Genomic DNA, 27545 nt, shown 5'->3' on the forward strand with positions numbered 1-27545 from the left:
AAAGTGCCCATGAGATGAAGAGGACTTCATTCCAAATTCTAAAGGAAGGGCCATGGGTTCCAGGTACCCGAAAACTGACATATAAGAGATGCTTTTGTTTTCAAGTGAATACTTCAAAGTGCTATTTTTAATTGAAGGTTTAGAGCTGTACTTTTAAAATGCTATACTGTACTTTTAAACCTTTAAAATGTTTGTGTATTTATTTAGTTGTCTGCGCTGGGTCTTCATTGCTTTTCTCTAGTTGTGGCCAGTTGGGGCTACTCTCTAGTTGCAGTGTGCGGGCTGCTCACTGCAGTAGCCTCTCATGTTGCAGAGCATGGGCTCGAGGGCACATGGGCTTCAGTACTTGTGGCGAATGGGCTCAGTTGCCCCGCAGCATATGGGATCATCCCGGTTCAGAGATCGAACTTGTCTTCCCAGCATTGGAAGGCGGATTCTTTTACCACTAGACCACCAGGGAAGCCCCACAGAGGTAATTTTTAAAAGCGCCAATTCTGCTTTCTCCGCCCTCCTGCCTCATGGCCAGAAGGCCACCTGGAAGAAGTACCATGTGACAGAGTGCAAGAAACATAAGCACCTCTGTTCCCAGGATCTACCACGTACTGAGCATGTGGCCTTGGGCAAATTACTAGACCTTTCTGAGCTTCAGTTTCCTCATTTGAAACATGGGAACGAGAACAAGGATGCCCACTTCCCCAAGGCTATTTTGAGGATTAACTAAAATATATGCACTTTCTATATGTCAATGCTGAACCTAACAGTATTATTCATTATGAGATCCAACCTTGGTACATTAGAGTCACACGTACCATGACAAATTCTCCTAGACACTACTGCCCTTCACCCTTAGCAGAGTGCCTGGCATAAAGTAACTATGCACACAATGATGATATTCTTTCCTTTTCCCTCAAGGAAAAGCTGGAAAATGAGAAGAGATGGGGGATGGAGAAACATCCCGCTGTTGTGAACAGGGACTGGGCTACCAGCTGCCTGGAAGAACCAATGTCAGTCACAGGATGGAAGGATGAATTGGATGAGCAGCCACGCTTGGGCTTGTCCATCTCCGATTTCAGTGGGAGCTGTGGTCAGTCTCTCTGCCCCTCCTCTCCCGGTGACCCAGCTGCATCCCAATTTGCTGTCTGCAATGATCTGGTCTGGAGCAGCTTGGGGGAAAACATTATTCTGCTAAATTCTGTGTAAAATAATGACACTGAGAGAATACTTGAAAGTCTAAAAGGATATTCTGGATGCTCGCCATGAGTAATTGCCATGTTGAGGCTGGCAACTAAAATTGCATCGCAAAGATATTTACCCAATTTTCATAAAAACTATTATGGCTTTATTTTCAAAGCAAGTAACTACAGAGCCATGTGGCTTGTCAGTAAATGCTCAAGTGATTAACTGAGAAATGTGGAGGTGGGTGGAAGAAGGCTGTTAGGCATACAGATTTGAGAAAAACAAAATTTAGAAAAAGATGTTTTTTGAATTGTGAGAGCTGAAGGCATTTCAGTCTCCAGAATGATGATCCATATCATCATGCTAAGTCCTTGACCCCAGGAGAGAAAGGACGGAACACTGGCACATCTGTTTCAATGGTTATTTTTGAACATGCAGTTAGGTTTTCAAATTCAGGTTTCCTTAAACTCTTGACACAGAACAAGGCCAGCTGTAAAGGCAAAGTGCATTTTTTAGTATTAGCCCTGTTTCGGGGGTAGGAAGTCCTCCTACCCTTCCAGGGTGCAGGCTGGCCCTGCCCTCTCCTCTCCCTGGTGGGAACAACCTGAGCCAAGACCAGGGCCTGCAGGGCAGGAGGGCTGCAGGGGTGTCTTGGGGAGTAGGAAGCGAGGAGGTTGGTTTCCCTGGGCAAGGTCTGTGAGGCCTACTATCCCACTGCTATTCACAGCCTTGCCTGTGCAAAACTAATAACGCAGGATGAAAACAGGGAGCAAGGAAGTAGCTGAGGGCTTCCCCAGTGCCTCAGTGGTAAAGACTCAGTCTGCCAATGCAGGAGACATGGGTTCGATCCCTGGGTTGGGAAGATCCCCTGGTGAAGGGCATGGCAATTTCCACTCCAGTATTCTTGTCTGGAAAATCCCATGGACAGAGGGCTACAGTCCACGGGGTCGCACAGAGTCAAACATGACTGAGTGATTAACCGACCATAACAACCCAACATAGAAAGTAACTGGAGCTGGGCTACAGAACCTGACAACCACAATAGGCCCTTCTGTACTAATACTGCCAATGGCTCTTCTCTGGACCTATTCGTGCACTCATGCTAAGTCACTGCAGTTTGTGTGAGTCTCTGCAACGCCATGAACTGTAGCCTGCCAGACTCCTCTGTCTGTTGGATTCTTCAGGCAAGAATCCTGGAGTGGGTTGCCATTTCCTTCTCCCAGGGATCTTCCCAACCCAGGGATGGAACTGGTGTCTCCTACGTCTCCTACATTGGCAGCTGGGTTCTTCACCACTAGCACTACCTGGGAAGCCCCTTCTGGACCTATTAAAGAATGTCTCAAGTACATCCCTACCATCCCCACCGCCGGCTCCTGGTGCTACCACGGAGGCTGCCACTCTCGTGAAAACTGCCACTGCCACCACCACACGGCCGGGCAGTGGCGGAGCTGGACCCAGGCTGTGCTCCCACATACTTAGCTTTATCCCATTATCAGAGTCCAAGACTGTGTCCTCCCCAAAACCCTGGAATGGGGTACACCACAGGAACACACTCTGCTACTATTTCCATCCAATATAGGTCCTCAGCCCTTTCCAAATACAAATGCAGAAGGACACGCCTTCCCTTTAACCAGCATCTCCCAGGGAGCCTGTCTCCGAAGGCCCCACTGCTTCCTCTCTGTAAAGACAACTGACTCAGTCCATGTGCCGGCATGCCAGAGAGCAGAGACAAGGCCAGGATTTTAGATTTTCCAAAGAAAAGCCACTTGACTCCTAAGGGCTTTTTTTTTCTTTTTATGTTTTAATTTTTTTTTCTCCCTGACGCCTGTTCTGGATCTGTGGGGAGATGTGTAAGTAAGTGACATCCTGAAAGGATGAAGCAAACGTGACCACATCTGAAGGCTGGTAATTGAAGACGGGTACTGCTTTCCTACAGACAGCATTTCTTGTACTTTTTCCCCCCAAAAGCTTTAAACTCTTAGTCTAAATTACTTTCTCTAAAAAAGCTTTCAAGATAGGGCTAGTCACATTCCATTCCTCTCCCCATGACTTAATAACTTTTACCATGTAAAAAATATTCCCAGGTGATTTGGAATCAGTATAAAATGAGCACATCAATGATGATTATTAATGCAAAATATGTATGTTTAGTAACATTGTAATGAACCAATAAATATTTATTGTTTGAAAATATGAGATTAGGGAATTGCTTCTTCTATTGGAAACCACTCAAAAGACAATTTCTTTCTCAACTCTCAGTTTCAGTTGTTACCATTATTAGATTAACAGGGTTTTTAAAAAATAATTTAAAATTATAAGACTAAATTTTCCATAAGGTTAAAATGCTACAAAAATTTATTTATCATAAAATTAGAATGACAAAGGAATATGTCAATAAGCATGGAATCAAGATAATCACACCAGGCCTGAGTAAAAATGTCACAGCTGTTATTCCATAAAACAGTACCACAAAATATTTCTAAAATATCAAAATAGTCACTTGGAAAATTTTCAAGTTGTGTGAGATAGAGACTCAGTTCACTTTTATAAAGAAAATATAAATATAAAAATACTATATAAGAAAGAATTACACGTATTTTTTAGAGAAAGTCTTATAAGAAATAAAACTTGAACTCCTGGGATGTGAGTTACATCCCTGTAATTCTGCAACAGAAGACTCTTTGCTCCAAACAGCATGCACCGACTGTTTAACATATTCATTATCATCCTTCATCAAGCATAAAACTAACAGTCAGGAAATACAGCTGCAATGGCACAATTACCAACACACTCGGAATACACCCTGCAGCAAAGAAAGCAAATGAGTTGCTTTTCATTAACAGAGCTTGGCACACCTCTCCAAAGACATTGTTTTCTTTCCAGCCAGTGTCACAAAAGGCACTTCAGGGGCTATTTGCTTAGGTAAATCCAGGGAACAAGTAAATCATGAAAATATTTATTTAAATTTCAAAATATTCATTATCGACATACAGTGCCATTCATATGTGTGCGTATACAATATATGTAGATATATCAGTATATGTATTGAAAGATGACTTGATCAAGTCAAAATCTTTTATATAAAAGGCTTGTATTTTTAAAACATTATTAGTGCAAGAGGGTTGGTAAATCAGGTTGTAGTCTATATTTGAGTGTGATACATAGGTATTCATGGTTTTCATCCTCATAGTCTGTGGCATACAATATGATATGCAACATGCCTCCATCTAGGCAGTAATGGGCTGGGTAATAACAGGGTTCTATTATATGGGTTTGAGTCCATATAAAGAAAATAATTAGCTACTAGCTTCAGATTCTAATATAACATGTCATCACTGAAAGCTTAGATGAATAGCATTCTGAAGAGGTAATAAAAGCACACTTTATTTGGTTGACTTCTGGACACTTAACATTCTTAACATTATTATAATCTTATTACACCTTAACAGATGTATTACTCCTACTGAATTTATATTATAATTAAACTGTTACTTAAACCGTAATTTAAGGAAGGCCTGGGGGATGTAAAAGGCAATGGGTAATCATCTGCCCCAAATATTCTGAATTATATCCTAGGGCATGGCCACCAGACTCACTAAATTCTCTGCCCAGAAATCCTCTAGCATAATCAGCTCAGTCCTCTTTGCAGGGAAAATATCACAGAAAAATTTAAGGAGTCAAATTTTTCTCAACACAGGAGGCCAGGGATACACAGGGTTACTACTGTCTTAGTACTTTTGTAGATATGGTGACATTATGAACATCTCAAAATCAAAGAGGTGTTTTAAGGCAACAAATAAAAAGAAAAAAAAGTAAAAACTTCTTAATGTTTTGTTAAGCAAAATGATGAGACCTATTTACAAACTGCCTGAAAAATTAAAAGGAAGGTATTTTCAAGATGAAGTTTAATGAGTTCTCTCCTGATCTCTTCCTTTCAAAGACATTAATCTGACCTGGCAACGAAGCACCCAGCATTCTGTCATCATTCTGAAAATTCTTCTAGAATCTAAATCACTTCCTTATCTCAATAAGCATTCATCCACAGCAACCATCAGAAAGCAAAATGACTCCACCTTCAGTTGTGATGCTGAGAACCTGACATTTTGCATACATTCCTTTTGGGTTGAGAAATCACTGAGTTTAGTATTGCTGCTTCAATTAGGAAATATGACTGCAGTGTTAGGAAAAAGTTATATTCTATATGGGATGGTACTCACAGAATAAAGTACTTGTTAGAAGAGAAAAAAGAAAATACCTTCCTAGGTGAATATATTTTAATGAGTAAAAGGTAACAAAGTGTACTAGGCTTGCATAATCTTTTCTTCAGCAACATCAAACAAGTATTTTAAAAGGAGCTGGGCCAATCATTAGGCTCAGGATCACCACAATTCATCTCCCAGTTATAAGTACCAAGGTTCAACCTGTGGTTTTGGATGCTTGTGGCTTTTGTTGTATTGAATACTGATGGGATAAAAAAGATTCTACTGGCGAAGGTGGGGGGGGGGGGAATAATTATCTCTTTGACATTAAGAGTCTGTTATAATAATGATGCTTGCTTCAATGTACATTGCTGGTGATAGAAACAAGACTTGACTTTTTATAAGATTTTCTAATGGGCTTTCTAGCTTTCATACCTTTAACGTGGTAAATTCATATGGCTGATAACCTCTGAAGCTCTCATGGATGGCTGCCATAGTGTGAGAAGTTTTCTCCCAAAAATGAAGCAGAGTGGTCTGTAAAGAAAGACAGTAACACCATTAGCATTTGAAATGCCTCAGATCTAGTCATGGGCCCTAGAAGAAGTGTGTCCATCTGTGGCTTTCAAGGTCTTCTCAAATAAGATTTTGACTCACCTCTGCAGCCTCGTCTCCTATCACACCTCTACTCACACCCTGTATTTCAGCCAAATGTCACGGCTCCCTGTCCCCTTACAGCTCACACTGCTCCACTCCTTAGGAGGCTCTCCTCTCCATTCTCTTTGTACTCATCTCATCTGATCCATCCTCCAAAATCCATCCATTCTCTTTGTACTCATCTCATCCGATCCATCCTCAAAAACCCAGGGCTGGTCATTGACAATGGACTTCTGTGATCCCTCACCTGATTCCATGTCTCCCTCTTCAAGCCTCCACTGGCTTTTTGGTGGATCTCATTTCACTTAGCACACCCTGTTCTGTCTTTGAGGCAGAGAAAATATAGTCAGATGCTACTGTCTCTGACTTCCTTTCTAAACTCCAAATTCCCTGAGGACAGGAAATCTGGTCTTCTCCATTGTAGATAACCTACAACCCCCAGAGTCTTCCTCTACAGCTGATAGATGCAAGTGCCATCCTGAGGGAACGCAGAGGCAATAAGGAGACAAAAGCAAGTTCATTAGATTATGACAGCCTAATGAGGAAGTGACTGTGGCGTGAGAATTACAGGCAACAATCCTAAGAGAGTTCAGAGGAGGCGTACTGAAGGAGGTAACACATTGTTGGTACATCAAATGAGTGTAATTTGGGAAGGTACAAGTGGAGAGCGAGGGCACTCAGGCAGAAGGAACCACCTAAATAAATGCAGGCAGGTGGGGAATTACAGTGTACGCTCGGGGAACAGCTAATATTCAGTCTGATTAACTGTAGGATGAATCGCATGGATACAGAAGCCTGGCAGGCTACAGTCCATAGGGTTGCAGAGTCGGACATGACTGAAGCAACTTTGCACACAGCACAGGATGCTAAAAAGGAGAGGTGCGAGAAGTAAATTATGACAAAGGCAATCAGAACTTCCTCATGCCCAAATCATACTTTGGGCTCAAGCTCCATTTTCCTGCTATCTAAAGCTTGTCACATTCTTGTTTCATTGCGACAAACATTTTTCACTTTGTTACCTGGTATGTTGCTAGCATATGAGACAAGAGATTGCATCTGCTCGCTCCAAGAAGATCCACTTTTTGACACACATCCATCTTCAATTTGTCAAAGCTTTTTTTGGCAAGGCGAACTTGTGTTTGCACCTATGAAAGTAGAAAGAGAATCTCTGACCCACTCAAATTCAAATTTTTAAGTGATAAAAATTTGTCCATGGAAAAAGACCAATAGTAGGATTATCTCTTTCAAATTTTCAAAACACTTTTGAAAATTCAGGCAACTGAGAAAACCCTATAATATCTACTCATTACTTCCAAAGGACCTAAATGACAGTATTGTATATCGATTTTACAGCAGACATACTATCTTGAGAATATTTTTCTCAGTCGAATGTTAGAATTCCTCTCCTCTCAAGGCATTCACAAACTGACCATGGTGGGCAGAAGTCTGGAAACTCACAGGGTGGTAAGAGGACAATTTTTTCCCCGTTGTTTTCCTATGGTTCTTTGAAGCTGACGTCCCCATATACTCTTCATTACCTTCCTCTAAAATAAACATCTCACATAACATGGTACATTTGTTAAAAAATATGAAATTAACATTGATACAGTCTTACTAACTAAACAACAGATGTTATTCAGATTTAGCCAGCTTTTTCACTGTCTTTTTTTTTCTTCCTGTCTTGAGATCCAATCTAGGATACCACATAGGAAATTGTGATGCAGCCCAGAAAACTATCCTCACAGATAAACTTTCAATGTTCTATTATTGTGTATGTACCCAAGTAATCTTCCATACATCCCTACGCCATGTATCAGTAGTAATTCAGGGATGGAGGCGGGGATAAGGGAGATTTCAGAAATGTCTATTCTACATGTCATTTGATAGTAAAATAGAAAGTTTTAAAAATTTATACAGTTACAGTACAAACAGTAGAGTCAAAATTTCCCCTTTCTCTAACCTGAAGCATCAACACATCCTACTTTAACAGGGAAGTTAGTCACATATTAATTTATCTCAGATAATTCATGCAGTTGTAGTGACCAGGTAGGTAACTGGGAGTTGGGAATAATGCTGACTCATTAATGGTAGCTCTTTCATCACAGGATACCTCGGATAGGGGGTAGGCGGGGGAGGACTTGAAGATGATATCTGCCTTGATCACCATTATATGATTAGCACCTAGCAACCTCACACAAAGCAGGTGTTGAACAGATATTTGGTGACTGAATGAAGCAAATTTCCAGACCATTTCAAAAGGTAAAGTGCTTGAGTACCATTTTAAAGTAGAACCTTGAGAACAGTCCTAAAAGTAATAATTTTTATATAAAAATAAACATGAAGGTCATGTGATTTAAATTATAATAACTTTTCCCATTAATAATCTATATTTGCAGCTTTCAAAATTATAGGGCATTATATAATAATAGTAGCCACTGATACAGTAGCTATCACTCATAATAACATAACATTGAAAACAATTTAGCAATAGATATAATTCACAATGAACACAATTGGTACAACTGAACAATTAATACAATTTACTCATCACATACCAGCTTTATTCTGTTAGCCTCTGTATTGCCCGTCTGACTGCTGAGAAGAAGAGGCTTTGTCAGAAGACTTAACTGACCCACAGGGCTGGCATTCTAGATTAGCCTGCCTGACTCCAAAGCTGCACTATCTGTCCCCTGCCCCACAAACAACTTCCACAACTTCTTGCAAAATCAAAGCTCAAAATTATGATTCTACCCAGAAACACATGTTTTCCTGTAGATGTCTATGGAACTGGAAAATAATCAGGCAATCCATTTAATATCATATTGACAGAATTAGTGCCCTATACGAATAGGGTCTTGTTTTGATAGCTGTGTAAAGCATTTCCCTAAGAATTCCTCTGTATTCCTAGTCAATGGAGTTTGGAAACCCAGCAAAGAGAAGCCATCAAGCTCCCCTCAAGCCACACTGTGAGCTTAAACCCAGAACGCGATCATTCCTCGCTATGGAATGGACAGACTGCAGGGAAAACTATGGGAGCACGCAAGCTGTAAAAAGTTAGGATGTGTTAAATATCAGCGATTTTCTGCCTTCCTTGGAGAAGAGTAAGGATGATACAAAAAAGAAAACCCTAGTTCCTGAAGGGAGAAGTGGGAGAGTGTGGAGGGAAAGATGTTTAAGCAGCAGAGAGTTCCACTGCAGGTGCCCTCTGGTTCACTCGAGGCTCAATCTGGGAAGAACCCTTCAGCAGGGATCCTGAGAGGCATCTGTCCTACCCTTTCCTTCTGAAGGGGAAGGAAATAACTCCAGGTGTGAGCGTTCATGCATGTATTCATTCAACACATACTCAGTGAGTGTGAGAGAGCTTCTTCTATTTCAGGCCCAGTGCTAGGCACTGGGAGGTCTGTAAAGGAATAAGACACAAGGCAGGTAGTTAAAAAATACTTAAGGATGAATGCACAGAGGCACAGGCTCCTCCAGTCTTTTAGAGATGATGGACAAGTTAGCAACTGTATTTAATGCAACGGGAGAAGCACAGCAGAACTGAGTGAAGACAGAGGTAGCATGGACAAGGGTTGATTAATGCTGAGGGTGGCAGGGGTGGGGTGCACCGATGGTCTCCCTAACTACAGGCCTCCCTGTTATCCACACCCTTAGCCCTGAGACCCTGGAGTCTCCGCCCACTCTGACACTGGGCATGGTGTGTGACTTGCTTTGGCCAATGGGCCAGATGTGATGAAACTGGAAAAAAAAATGCTAGCATGCTTCCACCTTCTCTCTCCCTTCTCTGAGACTGCCGTGAGAACATGCCCTGGCCAACCTGAGAATGTGCCTGGGCTGGCCAACTGAAGTGACGCTGAGGCCTGTGAATGCAAGAGACATGAGGAGGTAAACCCAGCCGTCCTCGGAGATCAGCCGTTGGCCAGCTGATACCCAGATACCTGAGCGAGGCCAGCCATGATCAGCCGAGCCTCTCGCCTCCCCACAGTTGACCAAAGACTCATGCGTGAGCCCAGCAGAGACCAGAAGCGCCTTGCTGACTCACAGACCTGTGAGCAGTAAGAAGTGCTCACTGTGCTAAGCCACTGAGTGTTACAGGTGTTTATTTCATAGCATCACTATGGCCATGTTGTTGTTTAGTTGCTATGCTGTGTCCAACTCTTGCGACCCCATGGGCTCTCCATGGGATTCTCTGGGCAAGAATACTAGAGTGGCTTGCCACTTCCTTCCCTAGGGGAATCGTCTCCACCCAGGAATCGAACCCAAGGCTCCTGCTGTGTCTCTTGCATTGCAGGCAGGTTCTTTATTGCTGAGCCACTGATTTAAATTTTGAGTTGGAGGATAATGAAGACCACATTATTATGGGGGATATCTGAGTATATCTGGTATCTGAGCCTTAAGTCATGAATAGGAGTACACAGTAACTACCAGGTAGACACAAGGCTGGCCTGTTCATGCAGAGGTTCTAGATTTTTCTAATTAAATGCAAATAACTTTATTGTGGGATGTGAATTTTGCTTTTTCTTTTACATTAACATAATAAGTTACACATAGATATTCTTTTATCCTAGAAGAAAACTTAATTCCCTTGCTTATAACACAAGGCTCATGAATTAAACACTGAAAGGTGCCCTAATTTAATTCTGTCTGAATTTTGTAAAGTAATTTTAGAAACCCAGAAGAAGACTTCAACGCTTGACCCAGTGAGTTCTGAAAGGCCATATGCTTTGTGTGTCAACAATGATTATTAAAATACTTAATGCACTGCTGAGTTTCCAAATGTTGAGCTCCTTCCCTGCCAAACAAGAAGGATGCGACAGTGGTAGGCATTGTGAATACGGCAAAGCTCATTTAATATTTTGTGTTCCATGTCTGTTCTCTAAAACACATTTCTAGTTTGCTGCCCGAGGACAAAACACCAAGGACACAGGTGAGCACAGGCCACATCGAGAGTCTAATATCATGTGTCTCCACTAGGACTCAAGTGACAATGTTTTATTATTCCTTTCAATCCCAAATAAATTATTTTCAATTACATAAACATCTTGAGGAGCTCCTGTGGTTTTCAAGGTTCTTTAAAAAATCTTCAAATAAAGGTATCTTTTCAAATTCTTAATTTTATTCCTGTTGCCCCCCCACTCTGTCCTCTTACTCTCCAAACTCTAAGAAATGTTCACATATATTAGATCCTCTTTAGCATGGGTCCTGCCCTCCCAAGGCTGCAAAAATACAATTTACCAGAAAAAGGAGTAATGTCTTGCATGCCTAAACGACAGGACACTTTCTCTGTACTTACATTTCCTAAGCCGAAATTCTACCTCTTAGCCCCAGCTTGAACTGCTTATGATGAAGCCAAAGCTATTCATAGTCAGTGCAATCTGGCTTCTCCATTCAGTGGGAAAGGTCTTCATATTACTCCACAACCAGATCATTTGAGAGTAGCTTTGCATTTTGTCCTAGTGTTTTCTTTCCTTTAAAAGTAAAATAAAGCTAACTCCCCATCTTACTCTTACTTTGACATTATCTTTTAGAAGATGGCTTTGCCTCTCTCTCTATTCAATCATTTATCAAACATTTACTGAGCATCTTCCATGTGCCAATAGCAGTGAGCAAAACGGGGGCCTCATGATGCTAGTTCAGGGGGCATTTTCATATCAGTGAGGAAATAACAGAGTGAAGCGAGCCAAAGGAGAGTCACACCATTCTGTAAGAATGATTTACCAAGAGATCTGGTTGAGAGGCTGTTCTCCTGGGAGGTGGGACTCCAGCTCTCTTCTGCAGGACTGAGCATGAGAAGCATGCAAGGAGAGAGAGCTCCAGCAGAGGGGAGAGCATGTGCAAAGGCACTGGGGTGGAGGGCAGTAAGACAGGCCCCAGAAAACTAGTGTGGCTGGATCGCTGAGAGCAAACAGAAAGGTGGTATGAGATGAGGCAAGAGAGGTGGGCTGGGGCATATCCCAGGGTCTTGTAGGTGTGCTCAGGATGTTAGTTTCTATCCTGGGGCTTCCCAGGCGGCACTAGCGGTAAAGAGTCACCTTCTGATGCAAGAGACGTGGGGTTTGATCCCTGGGTCAGGAAGATCCCCTGGAGGAGGAAATGGCAACCCACTCCAGTAATGTTGCCTGGAGAATCCCATGGACAGAGGAGCCTGGCATTTATCCTGGGTGTATCAAATGCATCTTCTTTTTTTTTCAAAATGCATTTTCAACCTATGATGATTTTATTGAGACATAACCCCAATGTAAGTTGAGGAAGACCTGTATGTCTTTAACGCTGCAGCTTGATAGTTAATATAAGCAGTATTTTGCCCAAAACAAGAAAGATGCAGTGGTCATCTTACTTCATTTCCTCCTAAGCATGCATTTTGAACTTTAACAGTTCAGCAATAATAAATAAGTAGTTTCACTTTCATGAATTGGAGAAGGAAATGGCAACCCACTCCAGTGTTCTTGCCTGGAGAATCCCAGGGATGAGGGAGCCTGGTGGGCAGCCATCTCTGGGGTCGCACAGAGTCAGACATGACTGAGGCGACTTAGCAGCAGCAGCAGCAGCAGTGATAATTTTAAAGCTTTTCATTACTGCTGGAAATTACAGATAAAATTGAATTTTTTGGTTAGCATTCCCTTTACATGAAATAATAAATCTTTATTCAAGCCAACAATTTTGGATCCACCTGTATAATCAGGACAGGCACAACTGTGGCTGACATGCTCTCAACCCATTTACACAAACACCATAATTTAGACACTCATTTTTAGATACTCAATTTCAGACAAAAAGCCAATTTCTTTCCTATTCTTTCCTACCCTTTCCTGCTCTTCAGAAGTTCAAGTTTATAAATGTTCTGATCATGAGTATAAAAGTCACCTAGGAGAATGGAGCACACCAATGTCTCAAAGTGATCTTCTAGGAATGGATAAAAGACTGTACTAGGGATGTATAAGACACTGCACTGTACGAATGCCTTCATCAAGCAGTTATCTTAATGATGATGCAGGAGAAGCAGGCACCCATGTCATAGTCTACTCTCCCAAGTTTCCAGGGAAGAGGAAAAGGAAAAGGAATGGACACTCTGGACAGCACTGTTTTACAAACGCTTCATGCTGCAGTTCTTCAAAGTATGCAAAATTATCTTCATTTGCATAGAAGAAAAAACCTGATGTACAAAGTAATTTGCCTAAAACCAAGTAGCCAGTAAGCAGAAAGGCCAGGGGCCAGCCTGGGTTAGATGTTGTCTTCTCTTGTATAAAGTACAAAGTCCACACCCATACAGGCTTCCCAGGTGGCACTAGTGGTAAAGAACCTGCCTACCAACACAGGAGAGATAAGAGATACGGGTTCAATCCCTGGGCGGGGACGATTCCTGGAGGAGGGCATGGCAACCCACTCCAGTATTCTTGCCTGGAGTATCCCATGGACAGAGGAGCCTGATGGGCTACAGTCTATGGGGTCACAAAGAGTTGGACATGAATGAAGTGACTTAGCACGCACACACACCACACCCGTACCCTGCCTGCCAGCCTTCAGCCCATCCGCCTCCTCTCCCACATCACCTGCCAGGCACTATACACTTCAGCGACACCAGGTCAAACCCATATCCATGCTTCTGCTCTGTTTCTCTGCCTGGAAAGTCCCCTTCCCCTTGCTGTGCACATGGCAACTCGTCCTCACACTGTAGAGCTTCCACGCAAAGGTTTTCTCCCATGAGACCCTTTTCCTATTGCTTCTCAGGAGAGTTAGCAGCCGCTTCCTCTGTATGATCAAGGCACCTTGCAAAATTGGCTTAGCACGCAAAGCTCTGGTAAGTGCTACCTGCTCCCAGGTAAGACCAGCTATCCTCTGAACGAGAAGCTCTGTGAGCCTGAAAGCATGCTGTCTAGTTTTCTAAGGCTAAGGCTGCATGCCTCCAGGTAGCAGGTATAAAACACACTGAATGAATAAGGAGAGAGCATACCAGGAGTGAACCATCAGGCTACGGAATATGCACCACATGCTCTGTCTGGTGAATTTCAGTTAGACTTCCCCAGACACCGTCCCTCTTCCTCAACCCCTATTCTCCACCATTAACTGACTAGAGATGATACACAGGCACATATTCTCATTTGCTGCTCACAACACTCCTACGCCATAATTTTGTTTCTATTTCACAGAGAAGGAAGCTGGTTTTCAGAAACATTAGGTAACTCGCCCCAGCTCACTTGACTGGCAGGGGAGGGGCAGGATGTGAAAGTCCACGCTCATGTCACTGAAACACTTTGCTGTCCTAACTGTAGCAAATCTCAAACCAGTAAGATTAACTGCATATCACCCAAAATGTGAATGTCAGCACTTGGCCCACTACTCTTTTCTCCCTTGTCACTGTGTCGACTCATTGCATCAAAATAATCTAACATATTCAACGTCTGTGACTCTGGCTTCTTGTTCAAAAATACAAACTGTTGTTTGCCATGCAACACATTCATTTACACAGGAATCAAAGAGTAAGAGGTTTTCTATTCTCAAGGCCTTGGCAAGTTGAAAGAAAGATGGTTAAAATGAGTCACAATTATGTAGTCTGCCATATGCCGATAGAGTTCAGATTAATTTAGTTAGTTATCACATGGCCCCGAGTGTTTTAATGTTTGCTCAGCTGCTGAGTGTTTTTTTTTTTTTTCTGTTTTTAACTTAAGAAAGCAATTCTGTCATCAGAAAATTTAACCGACTCGGTTCACTTCCTCTTTTAGGTCATTAGTGGAAGTATTAACTCAGGTCACAAGACCAAACCCAGGGTACCCGCTTTATCAATTTCTCTCTAATCTGAGAAGCACATGTTTCAGGAGACAGTAAAAGGCTGTAGTACTATCTCTTTACCCCACTGATATTCTTGTACTTTATTGAGGTTTTAAACATATATCATTATTCCTTTTCTTTTTACTACTTTTTTTGGATCATTTATTCATGTCTACATTTCACGTGAAAGGCTGGCAAGTGTGCCAGCTGTCTCTTGGCTGCCCAAGCTACACCTGCTTGTACATCACATTATGGTATATTTTAATTATGCTTATTGATAGTTCTGTAAGTAATCATGATGCACAAACACAAATAAACTCCTAAATTAACAGGTGAAATGATTTGCTGAGAACTTCCTTGCTTGAGGAGTGGTGTTCATTCATTCTGCTGCAGGTCCTGGATAAAGCAAAGAAGGGAAAAAGATTGAGCCTTTCCCTTTGTGGATGTATTTGGCTGCCTTTGAGTTTCAAAGTGTGATGGACCTGGGTATTCAGAGCAACCTGGAAAGGACCGACTCATAACAACACTTTTGCTGGTTCCCAGAACTTGGAGGGTGAAGACAGGCTCTGTAACCTGCACAAGTGCACCCTTCATGTTCTGCCCCATGTGCTTGCCTCTCTCTCCTAATTCTTTTCTCCCAGTGTGATCTCTCAGCTCATAAAGTGGTTTCATCCTCTTCCTCTTCACATGTGGTTCCCAATGATGTCATATTTCTTCTTTCTTGGCCCTTCACAATCCAGCTTGTGCCACTTCTTCTAGAAACCACACTTCCATCCCTAAGGCACATGCTCCTCTTTCTGGGCCTCAACAGCACCTTACTGTCCTCTCATGGGACACGCCACATTACATGGTCATTATCATTTTAACTGACTATCTTTGTCTATATTCTCCAGGGACCTTGGGGCAGGAACCATATCTTGGTTATGTTAACCTGGTACTAATAGGAAGAGCTAAACATGCTAGTCAAAGAAATAGTTTTTAACCTGGTGTACGAAAGTGAAAGTCGCTCAGTTGTGTCCAGCTCTTTGGGACCCCATGGCCTGTAGCCTGCCAGGGTCCGCTGTCCATGGGTATTCTCCAGGAAAGAATACTGGAGTGGGTTGCCATGCCCTCCTCCAGGGGATCTTCCCTATCCAAGGATTTAACCCAGGTCTCCCACATTGCAGGCAGATTCTTTACCAGCTGAGACACCAGGGGAGACCAAGAATACTGGAGTGGGTAGCTAGTCCTTCTCCAGGGGATCTTCATGACCCAGGAATTGAACCAGGGTCTTCTGCATTGCAGGAGGATTCTTTACCAGCTGAGCCACCAGGGAACCTGGTGCAGAGTAACGTAACACATACCATCACGTGCTTTGGGCCTGCAGCTTCTACTTAAAAAAATTTTTTTTAATGTTATTTATTTATTGATTTAGCTACCTGAAGTCTTAGCTTTGACACGTGAGATCTCCACTGCCTCATGTGAGGTCTTTTGTTGAATGCACTGGCTTTCTACTTGTGGCCTCCAGAGCTCGCAGGTTCAGTAGCTGTGGAGCACAAGGGCTTATTGGCTTCACAGTATGTGGGATCTTAGTTTCCTGACTGGGGATCGAACCAGTGTCCCCTGCACTGCAAGGCAGATTCCTAACCACTGGACCACCAGGAAGTCCCAGCTTCTACTTTTACATTCTGATGACTGGTGTTAACTCTCACTTCAGGAGCATGTGTGTGCATGTCTGTGTGTGTGTATTTAAGAAGAAGACATGTCACAATAATTTCATGCCAAGAAGGAAATGGGTCCAGATCCTTCAATTCCCCATTCATCTAAATCTTAAAAACATTTTCTATGTTGAGATTTGACATATTTCTGTAGCACTTCTTTGCTCCTTCCTGCTGGAAATCATCTTATTCCAATTTGTTCTATGTCAGCTCTTCTGGAGAAACTTGGGTTTTGTGTTCTTTGCACACGTCTAATCCACTAACACTTTGTGTCAGTGGTCGGTGGTGATTCCTTTTGTTGTTACAGGCCTGCGAACATCTCAGATTTTCAGTTGATGGGCAAATGCTCTTGTGACTGAGGCTGCCAGTGGCCCATCAATATCCATGCGCCCTTCGTAGTTTCCAGTGCCCCCGACAACAGTGTGGCTGCGGGACAAAGTTCTCTCCAGCAGGATGTGAGCACAGGCAATGGGCATCACTTCCAAGTGTGGCCTAAAGACTTCCCACCTGTGCTCCTGTGGGTTCTGTCTCCTTTGGGGATGACTGGGATGTCCACATCTAGGGAACGCTGGAGGGAACATTTATGAACTGCAAAGATGCACTCAGCCTGGTCTCTAAATGATTCAGAGGAGGAGCCAGTCGAAAAACCAGGATACCTGCCCAGTACTATTTGGTGAGCACAAACAAAACCAAAAAATCCTTCTATTGGAATTATGAGATTTGGGGTATCCCTTGGACTTCCCTGGTGGCTCAGACAGTAAAGCGTCTGCCTACAATGCGGGAGGCCCAGGTTCAATCCCTGGGTTGGGAAGATCTCCTGGAGAAAGAAATGGCAACCCACTCCAGTATTCTTGCCTGGAAAATCCCATGGATGGAGGAGCCTGGTAGGGCTGCAGTCCATGGGGTTGAAAAGAGTCGGACACGGCTGAGTGACCTCACTTTCCTTTTCCTTTCCTTTGTACTACAAACTAGCCTCAACTACTCTTCCTAACATAGGCATGGTTTTAAGACAAGGTTGTTTAAATGACAAAGATGCAGACTTCCCTGGTGGTCCAGTGGTTAACAATCAGCCTGATAACGCAAGGGACAAGGGTTCGATCCCTGGTCCAGGAAGATTTCACATGCTGCGGAACAACTAAGCCCCTGAGGTGAAACTATCGAGCCCACGCTCTAGAGCCCGTGCTCCACAACGAGAGAAGCCACCACGAGAAAAGCCCACACACCGCAGCAAAGAACAGAGCCACCTGCTGCTCCAGAGAAAAGCCTGTCCGCAGCAAGGAAGACTTTGAGCAGATGAATAACAATCCTTAATTTTTTTAAAAAGTGACAAGATGCTAGATACAGTGTTGGGAGCATGTTAAAGTCTATTAGTCCCATAGACAACTGTCAGCCCTCCAGAGGTCTGCTATTTCCATTACTATTTTGACCATCACTCAGTTCAGTCGCTCAGTCCTGTCTGACGCTTTGCGATCCCATGGACTGCAGCACACCAGGCTTCTCTGTCCATCACCAACTCCCACAGTTTACTCAAACTCATGTCCATTGAGTCGGTGATGCTATTCAACCATCTCATCTTCTGTTGTCCCCTTCTCCTCCCACCTTCAATCTTTCCCAGCATCAGGGTCTTTTCAAGTAAGTCAGTCCTTCACATAAGGTGGCCAAAGGATTGGAGTTTCAGTTCAACATCAGTCCTTCCAATGAATATTCAGGACTGATTTCCTTTAGGATGGACTGGTTGGATCTTCTTATAGTCCAAGTGACTCTCAAGTCTTCTCCAACACCATGGTTCAAAAGCATCAATTCTTCGGTGCTCAGCTTTCTTTATAGTCCAACTCTCACATCCATGCATGACTACTGAGAAAACCATTACTTTGACTAGACGAACCTTTGTTGGCAAAGTAATGTCTCTGCTTTTCAATATGCTGTCTTGGTTGGTCATAACTTTCCTTCCAAGGAGCAAGCATGTTTTAATTTCTTGGCTGCAGTCACCATCTGCAGTGATTTTGGAGCCCCCCCCAAATAAAGTCAGCCACTGTTTCCACTGTTTCCCCAACTATTGGCCGTGAAGTAATGGGGCCAGATGCCATGATCTTAGTTTTCTGAATGTTGAGCTTCAAGCCAACTTTTTCACTCTCCTTTTCCTTTTCCACTTTTCCTTTTTCATCAAGAGACTCTTCAATTCTTCTTTGCTTTCTGCCATAAGGCTGGTGGCATCTGCATATCTGAGGTTATCGGTATTTCTCCCAGCAATCTTGATTCCAGCTTGTGCTTCATCCAGCCCAGTGTTTCTCATGATGTACTCTGCATATAAGTTAAATAAGCAGGGTGACAATACACAGCCTTGAGGTACTCCATTCCCTATTTGAATCAGTCTGTTGTTCCATGTCCAGTTCTAACTGTTGCTTCCTGACCTGCATACAGATTTCTCAAGAGGCAGGTCAGGTGGTCTGGTATTCCCATCTCTTGAAGAATTTTCCATAGTTTGTTGTGATCCACACAGTCAAAGGCTTTGGTGTAGTTAATAAAGCAGAAATAGATGTTTTTCTGGAACTCTCTTGCTTTTGTGATGATCCAGTGGATGTTGGCAATTTGATCTCTGGTTCCTCTGCCTTTTTTAAATCCAGCCAGAACATCTGGAAGTTCACGGTTCATGAATTGTTGAAGCCTGGTGAATTTTGAGCATCACTTTACTAGCGTGTTAGATGAGTGCAACTGTGTGGTAGTTGGAGCATTCTTTGGCATTGCCTTTCTTTAGGATTGGAATGAAAACTGACCTTTTCCAGTCCTGTGGCCACTGCTGAGTTTTCCAAATTTGCTGGCATATTGAGTGTAGCACTTTCTCAGCCTCATCTTTTAGGATTTGAAATAGCTCAACTGGAATTTCATCACCTCCACTAGCTTTGTTGATAGTGATGCTTCCAAAAGCCCACTTGACTTCACATTCCAGGATGTCTGGCTCTAAGTCAGTGATCACACCATTGTGGTTATCTGAGTCATTAAGATCTATTTTGTACAGTTCTTCTGTGCATTTTTTGCCACCTCTTCTTAATTATCTTTTGCTTCTGTGAGGCCATACCATGTCTGTCCTTTATTGAGCCCATCTTTGTGTGAAATGTTCCCTTGGTATCTCTAATTTTCTTGAAGAGATCTCTAGTCTTTCCCATTCTGTTGTTTTCCTCTATTTCTTTGCATTGATCACTGAAGAAGGCTTTCTTATCTCTCCTTGCTATTCTTTGGAACTCTGCATTCAAATGGGTATATCTTTCCTTTTCTCCTTTGCCTTTTGCTTCTCTTCTTTTCACAGCTATTTGTAAGGCCTCCCTGGACAATCATTTTTCCTTTTTGCCTTTCTTTTTCTTGCAGATGGTCTCAATCCCTGCGTCCTATACAATGCCATGAACCTCCACCCATAGTTCTTCAGGCACTCTGTCTATCAGATCTAATCCCTTGGATCTATTTCTCACTTCCACTGTAAAATCATAAGGGATTTGATTTAGGTCATACCTGAATATTCTAGTGGTTTTCCCTACTATCTTCAATTTAAGTCTGAATTTGATCATCAACAAGAATGTAAATAACATCAGGAAATTACTGAAATGTTCCACAATTCATTTTAATGCCATGGATTTTTTAAAGAAAGGTCTTTAGGCAACAATGGTGGGGCAATCAGTGTGTGTGTGGGGTGCATCTGAGAAGAGGGAAACTGCTGGAAAATCCTTTGGTGCTTCTTTAATCATCAGAACTGAGAAATCTTAAATGATGCTCTGGTGACCTTCCAACTCTCTTAGCCCAAGTTACCCAAATTAGCTCCCAAATGCTTATTATATGTTCCTTGGAAAAGAACATTTTTATATAAAAATGCTTTTCATATTTTTATATAAAAGAGGTCTTTTGATATTTTGGGCTGGAAGATATATGCTTGAAGTGGTGAGGAAATTAGAATTGGATATGAAAACAAAAGTACACCCCTCACTAAAATGGTCCTTTTCTTTTTAAAAGGCCTATAAATAATTGTCACTAAAATTCATTTCAGTCTGTGCTTTCTTTCAGATATGCTCTGTGTTTCTATTTTTCCCTTCCTCTCCCCAAACTCCGAATTTTCAGTTTTTTTTTTTTTTACTATTTTATTGAGGTATAGCTGAGAGTGAAAAAATATGAAGCTGATTGCCCTATATACTTTGAAATATGTATATATCCACATAAGTATCACCCAGAATAATACATAGAACATTTTCAGCCCTTTGGTAGGCTTCTTTGTATTACTTGGTCAACACCTCCTCAAAAATAGAATCCTTTGACCTCTATCACCGTGGATTACTTCTGTCTGAGTTTGAACTTAATGTAAAGGAAAGCATATACTACATACTCTGTGATGTCTGTTTCTTTCACTCAACACCACATGCAGGAGATATATCCATATTGTTGCAACCTAGTAAAGGAGTCGGAGAAGGCAATGGCACCCCACTCCAGTACTCTTGCCTGGAAAATCCCATGGATGGAGGAGCCTGGTAGGCTGCAGTCCATGGGGTCTCGAAGAGTTCGACATGACTGAACGACTTCCCTTTCACTTTTCACTTTCCTGCACTGGAGAAGGAAATGGCAACCCACTCCAGTGTTCTTGCCTGGAGAATCCCAGGGACGGGGGAGCCTGGTGGGCTGCCGTCTATGGAGTTGCACAGAGTCAGACACGACTGAAGTGACTTAGCAGCAGTAAAGTAGTAGTAGTACGTCAAGGCTGCATATTGTCACCCTGCTTATTTAACTTCTATGCAGAGTACATCATGAGAAACACTGGGCTGGACGAAGCACAAGCTGGAATCAAGATTGCTGGGAGAAATATCAATAACCTCAGATGCAGATGACACCACCCTTATGGCAGAAAGTGAAGAGGAACTAAAGAGCCTCGTGATGAAAGTGAAAGAGGAAAGTGAAGTTAGCTTAAAGCTCAACATTCAGAAAACGAAGATCATGGCATCTGGTCCCATCACTTCATAAACAATACATGGGGAAACAGTAGAAAGAGTGACAGACTATGTTTTTGGGCTCCAAATCACTGCAGATGGTGACTGCAGCCATGAAATTAAAAGACGCTTACTCCTTGGAAGGAAAGGTATGACCAACCTAGACAGCATATTCAAAAGCAGAGACATTATTTTGCCAACAAAGGTCCATCTAGTCAAGGCTATGGTTTTCCCAGTGGTCATGTATGGATGTGAGAGTTGGACTGTGAAGAAAGCTGAGCGCCGAAGAATTGATGCTTTTGAACTGTGGTGTTGGAGAAGACTCTTGAGAGTCCCTTGGACTGCAAGGAGATCCAACCAGTCCATTCTGAAGGAGATCAGCCCTGGGTGTTCATTGGAAGGACTAATTTTAAAGCCGAAACTCCAATACTTTGGCCACCTCATGTGAAGGGTTGACTCATTGGAAAAGACCCTGATGGTGGGAGGGACTGGGGGCAGGGGGAGAAGCGGATGACAAAGGATGAGATGGCTGGATGGCATCACCGATTCGATGGACACGAGTTTGAGTAAACTCCAGGAGTTGGTGATGGACAGGGAGGCCTGGCGTGCTGTGATTCATGGGGTTGCAAAGAGTCGGACATGACTGAGCGACTGAACGGAACTGAACTGAATGTTGATTTCTTATTCATTGCTCTATAGTGTTCTAGTGATTCAATAACATTCCAATTGATTTATCCATCATACTGTTGATAGACATTTGGTTTGTTTTCACTTTGAGGCTATTACGAGTAACACTGCTGTGAACATTCTTGTATATGGTTTTTACATGCATATTCCTTGGGTGTATGCCAGGAAGTAGACTATTTTTAGTAGATAACGCTAAACAGTTTACCATAGTGCTTCTATCAATTAAACTCATGTATGACAGTTAAGTTGTACCTCAGTAAGGTTCTTCAGATCCTGTATCCTAGCTTAGACTCCGCATTTTGATTGATTGAGTAATGTCTGTTTCCCCTATTACGCTACGAATTCTACGAAGACAAGGGCAGCAATGGCCTTATGCACATTTTATTTTCAGAGCCTTGTACAGTATCTGGGATATATTAATTGCCTGATAAATACTTAAAGGAATTACCATGAAATCTGGGCAAAGCAGAAGTATGGGACTCTTGTCTTTTCCTTCTTGAAAACTTGAGTAGAGACCCACTACTAGGCTGTCTCAAAGTGAAATTATTAACCAAATGCTTATTATCTCTGAAATTCTGGTATGGGTGTCACATTTCTTCCTAATTTTTAGTGTTGGTAAAACATAAGACCGTTCTTCTAGAATAACCAGCAGAACTAGCATTCAGAATTTTTCCCATTTTAATTTTATTTATTTTTTTAGTCTTTATTGAATTTGCTATCATATTGCTTCCTTTTTGTATTTTGGATTTTTGGCCATGAGGCAAGTAAGATATCAGCTTGATGACCAGACATCGAACCCCTGCATTGGATGGCAAGGTCTTAATCACCGCAAGTGCTCGTGCAAATGTTAGTCGCTAGGTCTGTGTCCAGCTCTTTGCGACCCCATGGACTGTAGCCCACCAGGCTCCTCCATCCACGGGATTCTCCAGGTAAGAATACTGGAGTGGGTTGCCATTTCCTTCTCCAGGGGATGTTCCAGGCCCAGGGATCGAACCTGGGTCTCCCACATTGTAGGCAGACTCCACAGTCTGAGCCACCAGGGAAGCCCCAACCTATTTTTAAAAATACTTGTCTTTAAAATTTTTGTTATTGTTGTGCTATGACTTTTAATCTTTTCACTTTTGTGTTACATAGGTCTTTTAGAAAGACAGCTCACTGTCACTCCAAGGTTGGCACTGTAAATAAGAAGCCCCACAGGAGAGCATATCCCTGGATGGGTTATCTGTGTCTGCATCACCACTCACGTCTTTAAGACACAGCCCCTAAATAAGAACACTGGCATCTACAGGGATTTGCCATGACGTGTGCCTAATTTTCCAGTGCACAATGACGATAGACTAGACCCTTTAACCACAGCTTTCCTAAAGCCTTCAAAGGGGAAACAGAGTAAAGAAAAGGGAGCTGCAACTTAACAGCCTGATTTACAAGACTGAATTTGCTTTTTCAGCTCATGGTCTCCTATGGGGAATTAGGGGAGATCAGTTTAGCAGTCGTCAAACAGAGACTAAACCTAAATTTCCCTGTGCTCCTAAAAGTCCTACCTAAGACTGTTTTAGCATCATTCTGAAAACCTCTTTCCTTGTACATTTGTTCCCTTAAAGCCTATTCTACCTTCCATCGCTACCCCTTACTCTCCCCGCTGACAACCATGGTGCTGTTCTGCAGCTTGAACACTGTGGCCATATCAGAATACAACCCACCAGAAGATACGCACATACTGATGTGTTTGAGAAGTGGAGTCTGTAGTGTGCATGTGAGCTCAGCCACTCAGTCGTGTCTGACTCTCTGTGACCCCATGGACTCTAGCCCACCAGGCTCCTCTGTCCACAGGATTTCCCAGGCAAGAATACTGGAGTGGGTTGCCACTTTCTACTCCAGGGGATCTTCCTGACCCAGGGACTGAACCCGCGTCTCTTGTCTCTCCTGCATTGGCAGGCAGATTCTTTACCTGGAGGGGGTTAGTTTTGGTGCACTTCTATGTATTCAGTTAACAAATAGTTACTGAAACTCCTGGCAGTGTGGTAAAGTGAAAGGGTACCCGATCTGGGGTTAGAAGGCCTGAGCTCTACGCATGAGTCAGACGCTCCTCAGCTTTATAACACTGGGCAAGTTATTTAACATTTCTGAGATTCTGCCTCTCGAGACAAAGAAGGATGAGATAAATAACAGAGAGAATGGATATCAGATATTTCTTTAAAACTGCGTCATTCAATGCAGTTAGGAGTCACATGTAAGGTCTACGCTTAGCACAACACAGGCCCATTATGTACCTGCTCACTTTCTGTCTCTGTGCCACATTTTGCTAATTATCACAATATTTCAAACATTTTCAATGTTGTATTTGTTATGGTCTTTGCTGTTTCTACCATGATTTGCTGAAAGCTCAGATAATAGTAAGCATTTCTAATAAAAAAGTAAAATAATAAATAATAAAGTATTAATAAATCATAAAATAATAAAGTTAAGATATGCACATTGTATCTTTAGACATCATGCTATTTCACATTTAATAGACTATAGTATAGTGTAAACATAACTTATATGCACTGGGAAAAAATGTGTGTGACTCACTTTACTTCAGTATTTGCTTTATTGCTGTGGTCTAGAACTGAACTTGCAATACCTCTGAGGTCTGCCTGTTCATTAAGGCTGGGTACCATTTCTAGGCTCCAGGAGGATCAGATAAAAAGGGCACACACTGCCTTTAGCTCCAGCTGTATCTCTTATCAGTAAGATGCAACATGCTCAATAGGGAAAAGACTCCACTCTTTACTTTGAAATAATAGCTGAATTCAGATCATGGTTTTTTGGTTAAGAGGTGAAATAGAGCAGAAAAAGAGGAAATTTGCTTTAATCATGCTTCTCAGGGAATATATCGCTAAAACTCACAAGATGGCTTTCTCTCTTTCAAGGCTACTTATAAATAATACCTTTCAAATAGATTTAGGTTGGAAGAAATAATTCATACTTGAAATAAAACCTAATGACCTACTGTGGATTAAATACCTATTGTGTGTTAAACAAAGAAGAAGATGAAGAAGATGATAAAAGTTACCTCAGAGGCAGACGGGTGAGATCTATAAACCACCTTTAACATTATTTTAAATATTTTTTAACATACAAAAGAAAATGAAAAGAGAAAGGGGTAAATGAAAAGAGTTCTATCCTTTTTTGGTTAAAAAAGATAGAAAAGGCTCAAATTCAAATTTAAATACTAAGAGACAGTTAAAGCTTGCATTTAAAGTAAAACTCAATTTAACCCTAATTTTTTAAGAATTATAACTAAATATGTGATGTACCCAATACAGAAAATACAGAGCAGACTTAGGAAGCTTTAAATCAAATGATCCATCATGCATCCACTTATTCATTGATCAGTGACTATGATTATGCAGTCGTTCTCAAAATGTGCCTCCTAGAGCAGCAACAGGGCCACCTGGCAGCTTGTGAGAAATGTAATTCTTGGGTTTGATTACTGGACATTTGATCTTGTCCAAAATGTGCATGGAGACATTCGGTTAGTACCAACAGGTCCTTAATATTTGGTCCTCCCCACAATATTCATGAGCTTATTTATTCCATGCCAAGTGGTCCTTGATATCTGCTCCTTTCAAAAGTGTTCATGCTTAGAAAAAGTCCTTGGGTTCAAACAGCTCAGAAGGTTTGTTGAAACGTTTGGTTTATAGGATTAATATATAAAACACTATCATTGGTTTTACTGGTCCAGTAACAATGTTGTGGCTGTATTGACAATAATAACCCTTCTTGCCTCAGTAGCCTAGTTGGTAACAAAACACAGAATTAGGTAGAAGGGTCAAGGTTCACATTTTGCAGTAGGGCAGGATTTATATTACTATGTGTACTGAGGAAGAATCCTGCAGGTTAGGGAAAAGGAGAGGGCAAGTCAAGGGTGAGGTCTCACGATGCATGGTGCATTAATATGTCACTAAACACCTGGCTGAATGTTGTGGGGTCATTCAGGTAGAAGTATGAGAGGATGAGCTCCATCAAGGCACGATGTAAAATGGAATAGAACATGATGATGTGAACACTGTACAGAGTGTCTTGCTTGTTGGGAAGGAATGAGAATAGATGCGGCCCTACCACACAGTGCGTACATTCTCAGTCACTCAGTTGTGCCTGACTCTTTGTGACCCGGTGGCCTGCAGCCCGCCAGGCTCCTCTGTTCATGGGATTCTCCAGCCAAGAATGTGGAAGTGGATTGCCATTTCCTCCTCCAGGGGATCTTCTCAACCCAGGGATTGAACCCATGTCTCCTGGACTGACAGGCGGATTCTTTACCAATGGGTCACCTGGGAAGCCCCTATTATATAGTAGTCAGGGGTAAAAGCCATCATGAAGGGGGATACCAGAGATTTAATTAATCCACCTACAACTATCCTATTGCCCAGGATTAATGGGCAATGTTCCCCTTGCATCAGTGTCATAGAGGTACCATCTTGTAGACAGCAAGAAGCATCTGCCACTATTTGGACAGATTTTAGGGGGTACGACTCCCACACTTACCCACCAATCTGTACGGAGTGCCACACCCTGGGCTGGTGCCTACCCACTGCCTAATAACCCAGCCAGGCTGAACTGGGTGTTCAATCCATAACATATGTGTAAGGATTCCCCTATCACTGAACCAGTGATCACTGCTCAGAAGTCTACAAAAGAAATAAAAATCCCTTCTTCTGTTGCTTGGCAATATGACATCTTTATTTAAAAACTCTCAGCAGAATATAGCAGAAATATACTCACAAAAAGAAAAGCCAAGGGTACATAATAGTGGCTTTTGTTACCATTTCCATTCCTTTAACAGAGATAGGAGTAGAAAGGTACTGGTGCTGTGAAAAGAAGAGGATCTGCAATGCCCCAGGGACAAATGGTTAGGATTTGGACAATATAATCATTCAAGATGGACAGAAAAACTTCAGCACAAGTTTTGTGCTGAAGGGGAAGTAAGGAAAAACCTGAATGGGTTAAAATGACAGAGAAGAAACAAATGCAACACCATCACAAGTACTTTGAAGAATTCTCTGATATTCATGATAAACAGGTCTTGTGAATGCTACCGGAAAGAAACTCATTAAAGAGGCAAGTAAATAAACAGAATTCAAAATAGACACCAGCATCCAAGCCAAACTTGATTCATGTAAATGAAATTCCAGAGGGGTATAAAGTGATCAGATGCAGAGAATCAGTTCTTATACACAATTCTATTGCTTGAGATGATGACAGAATCCTGTTTACACAGCTCGTGATAATATTTTGATATTTAAATGCTGCTGCTGTGTCACTTCAGTCGTATCTGGCTCTGTGCGACTCCATAGACGGCAGCCCACCAGGCTCCCCCATCCCTGGGATTCTCCAGGCAAGAACACTGGAGTGGGTTGTCATTT

The 27545-nt window shown here is 42.2% G+C and overlaps 1 protein-coding gene across 3 annotated transcripts in view; it reads right to left on the bottom strand.

Annotated features, from left to right (window-relative positions):
* ICA1 (islet cell autoantigen 1) overlaps positions 1-27545 on the bottom strand; it is a 163363-nt gene that overhangs the window by 42445 nt on the left and 93373 nt on the right. For all 3 annotated transcript variants that reach the window (XM_052638509.1, XM_052638508.1, XM_052638507.1), the window contains exons 7-8: positions 7049-7174; positions 5811-5909 (exon numbers count right to left, since the gene is read on the bottom strand). In XM_052638509.1, the coding sequence (XP_052494469.1) occupies positions 5811-5909; positions 7049-7174 (225 nt within the window). The remainder of the gene's footprint in view (positions 1-5810; positions 5910-7048; positions 7175-27545) is intronic.

The sequence above is a fragment of the Budorcas taxicolor genome, chromosome 4, assembly GCF_023091745.1.
Source record: "Budorcas taxicolor isolate Tak-1 chromosome 4, Takin1.1, whole genome shotgun sequence".
NCBI classification, from domain to species: Eukaryota; Metazoa; Chordata; class Mammalia; order Artiodactyla; family Bovidae; genus Budorcas; species Budorcas taxicolor.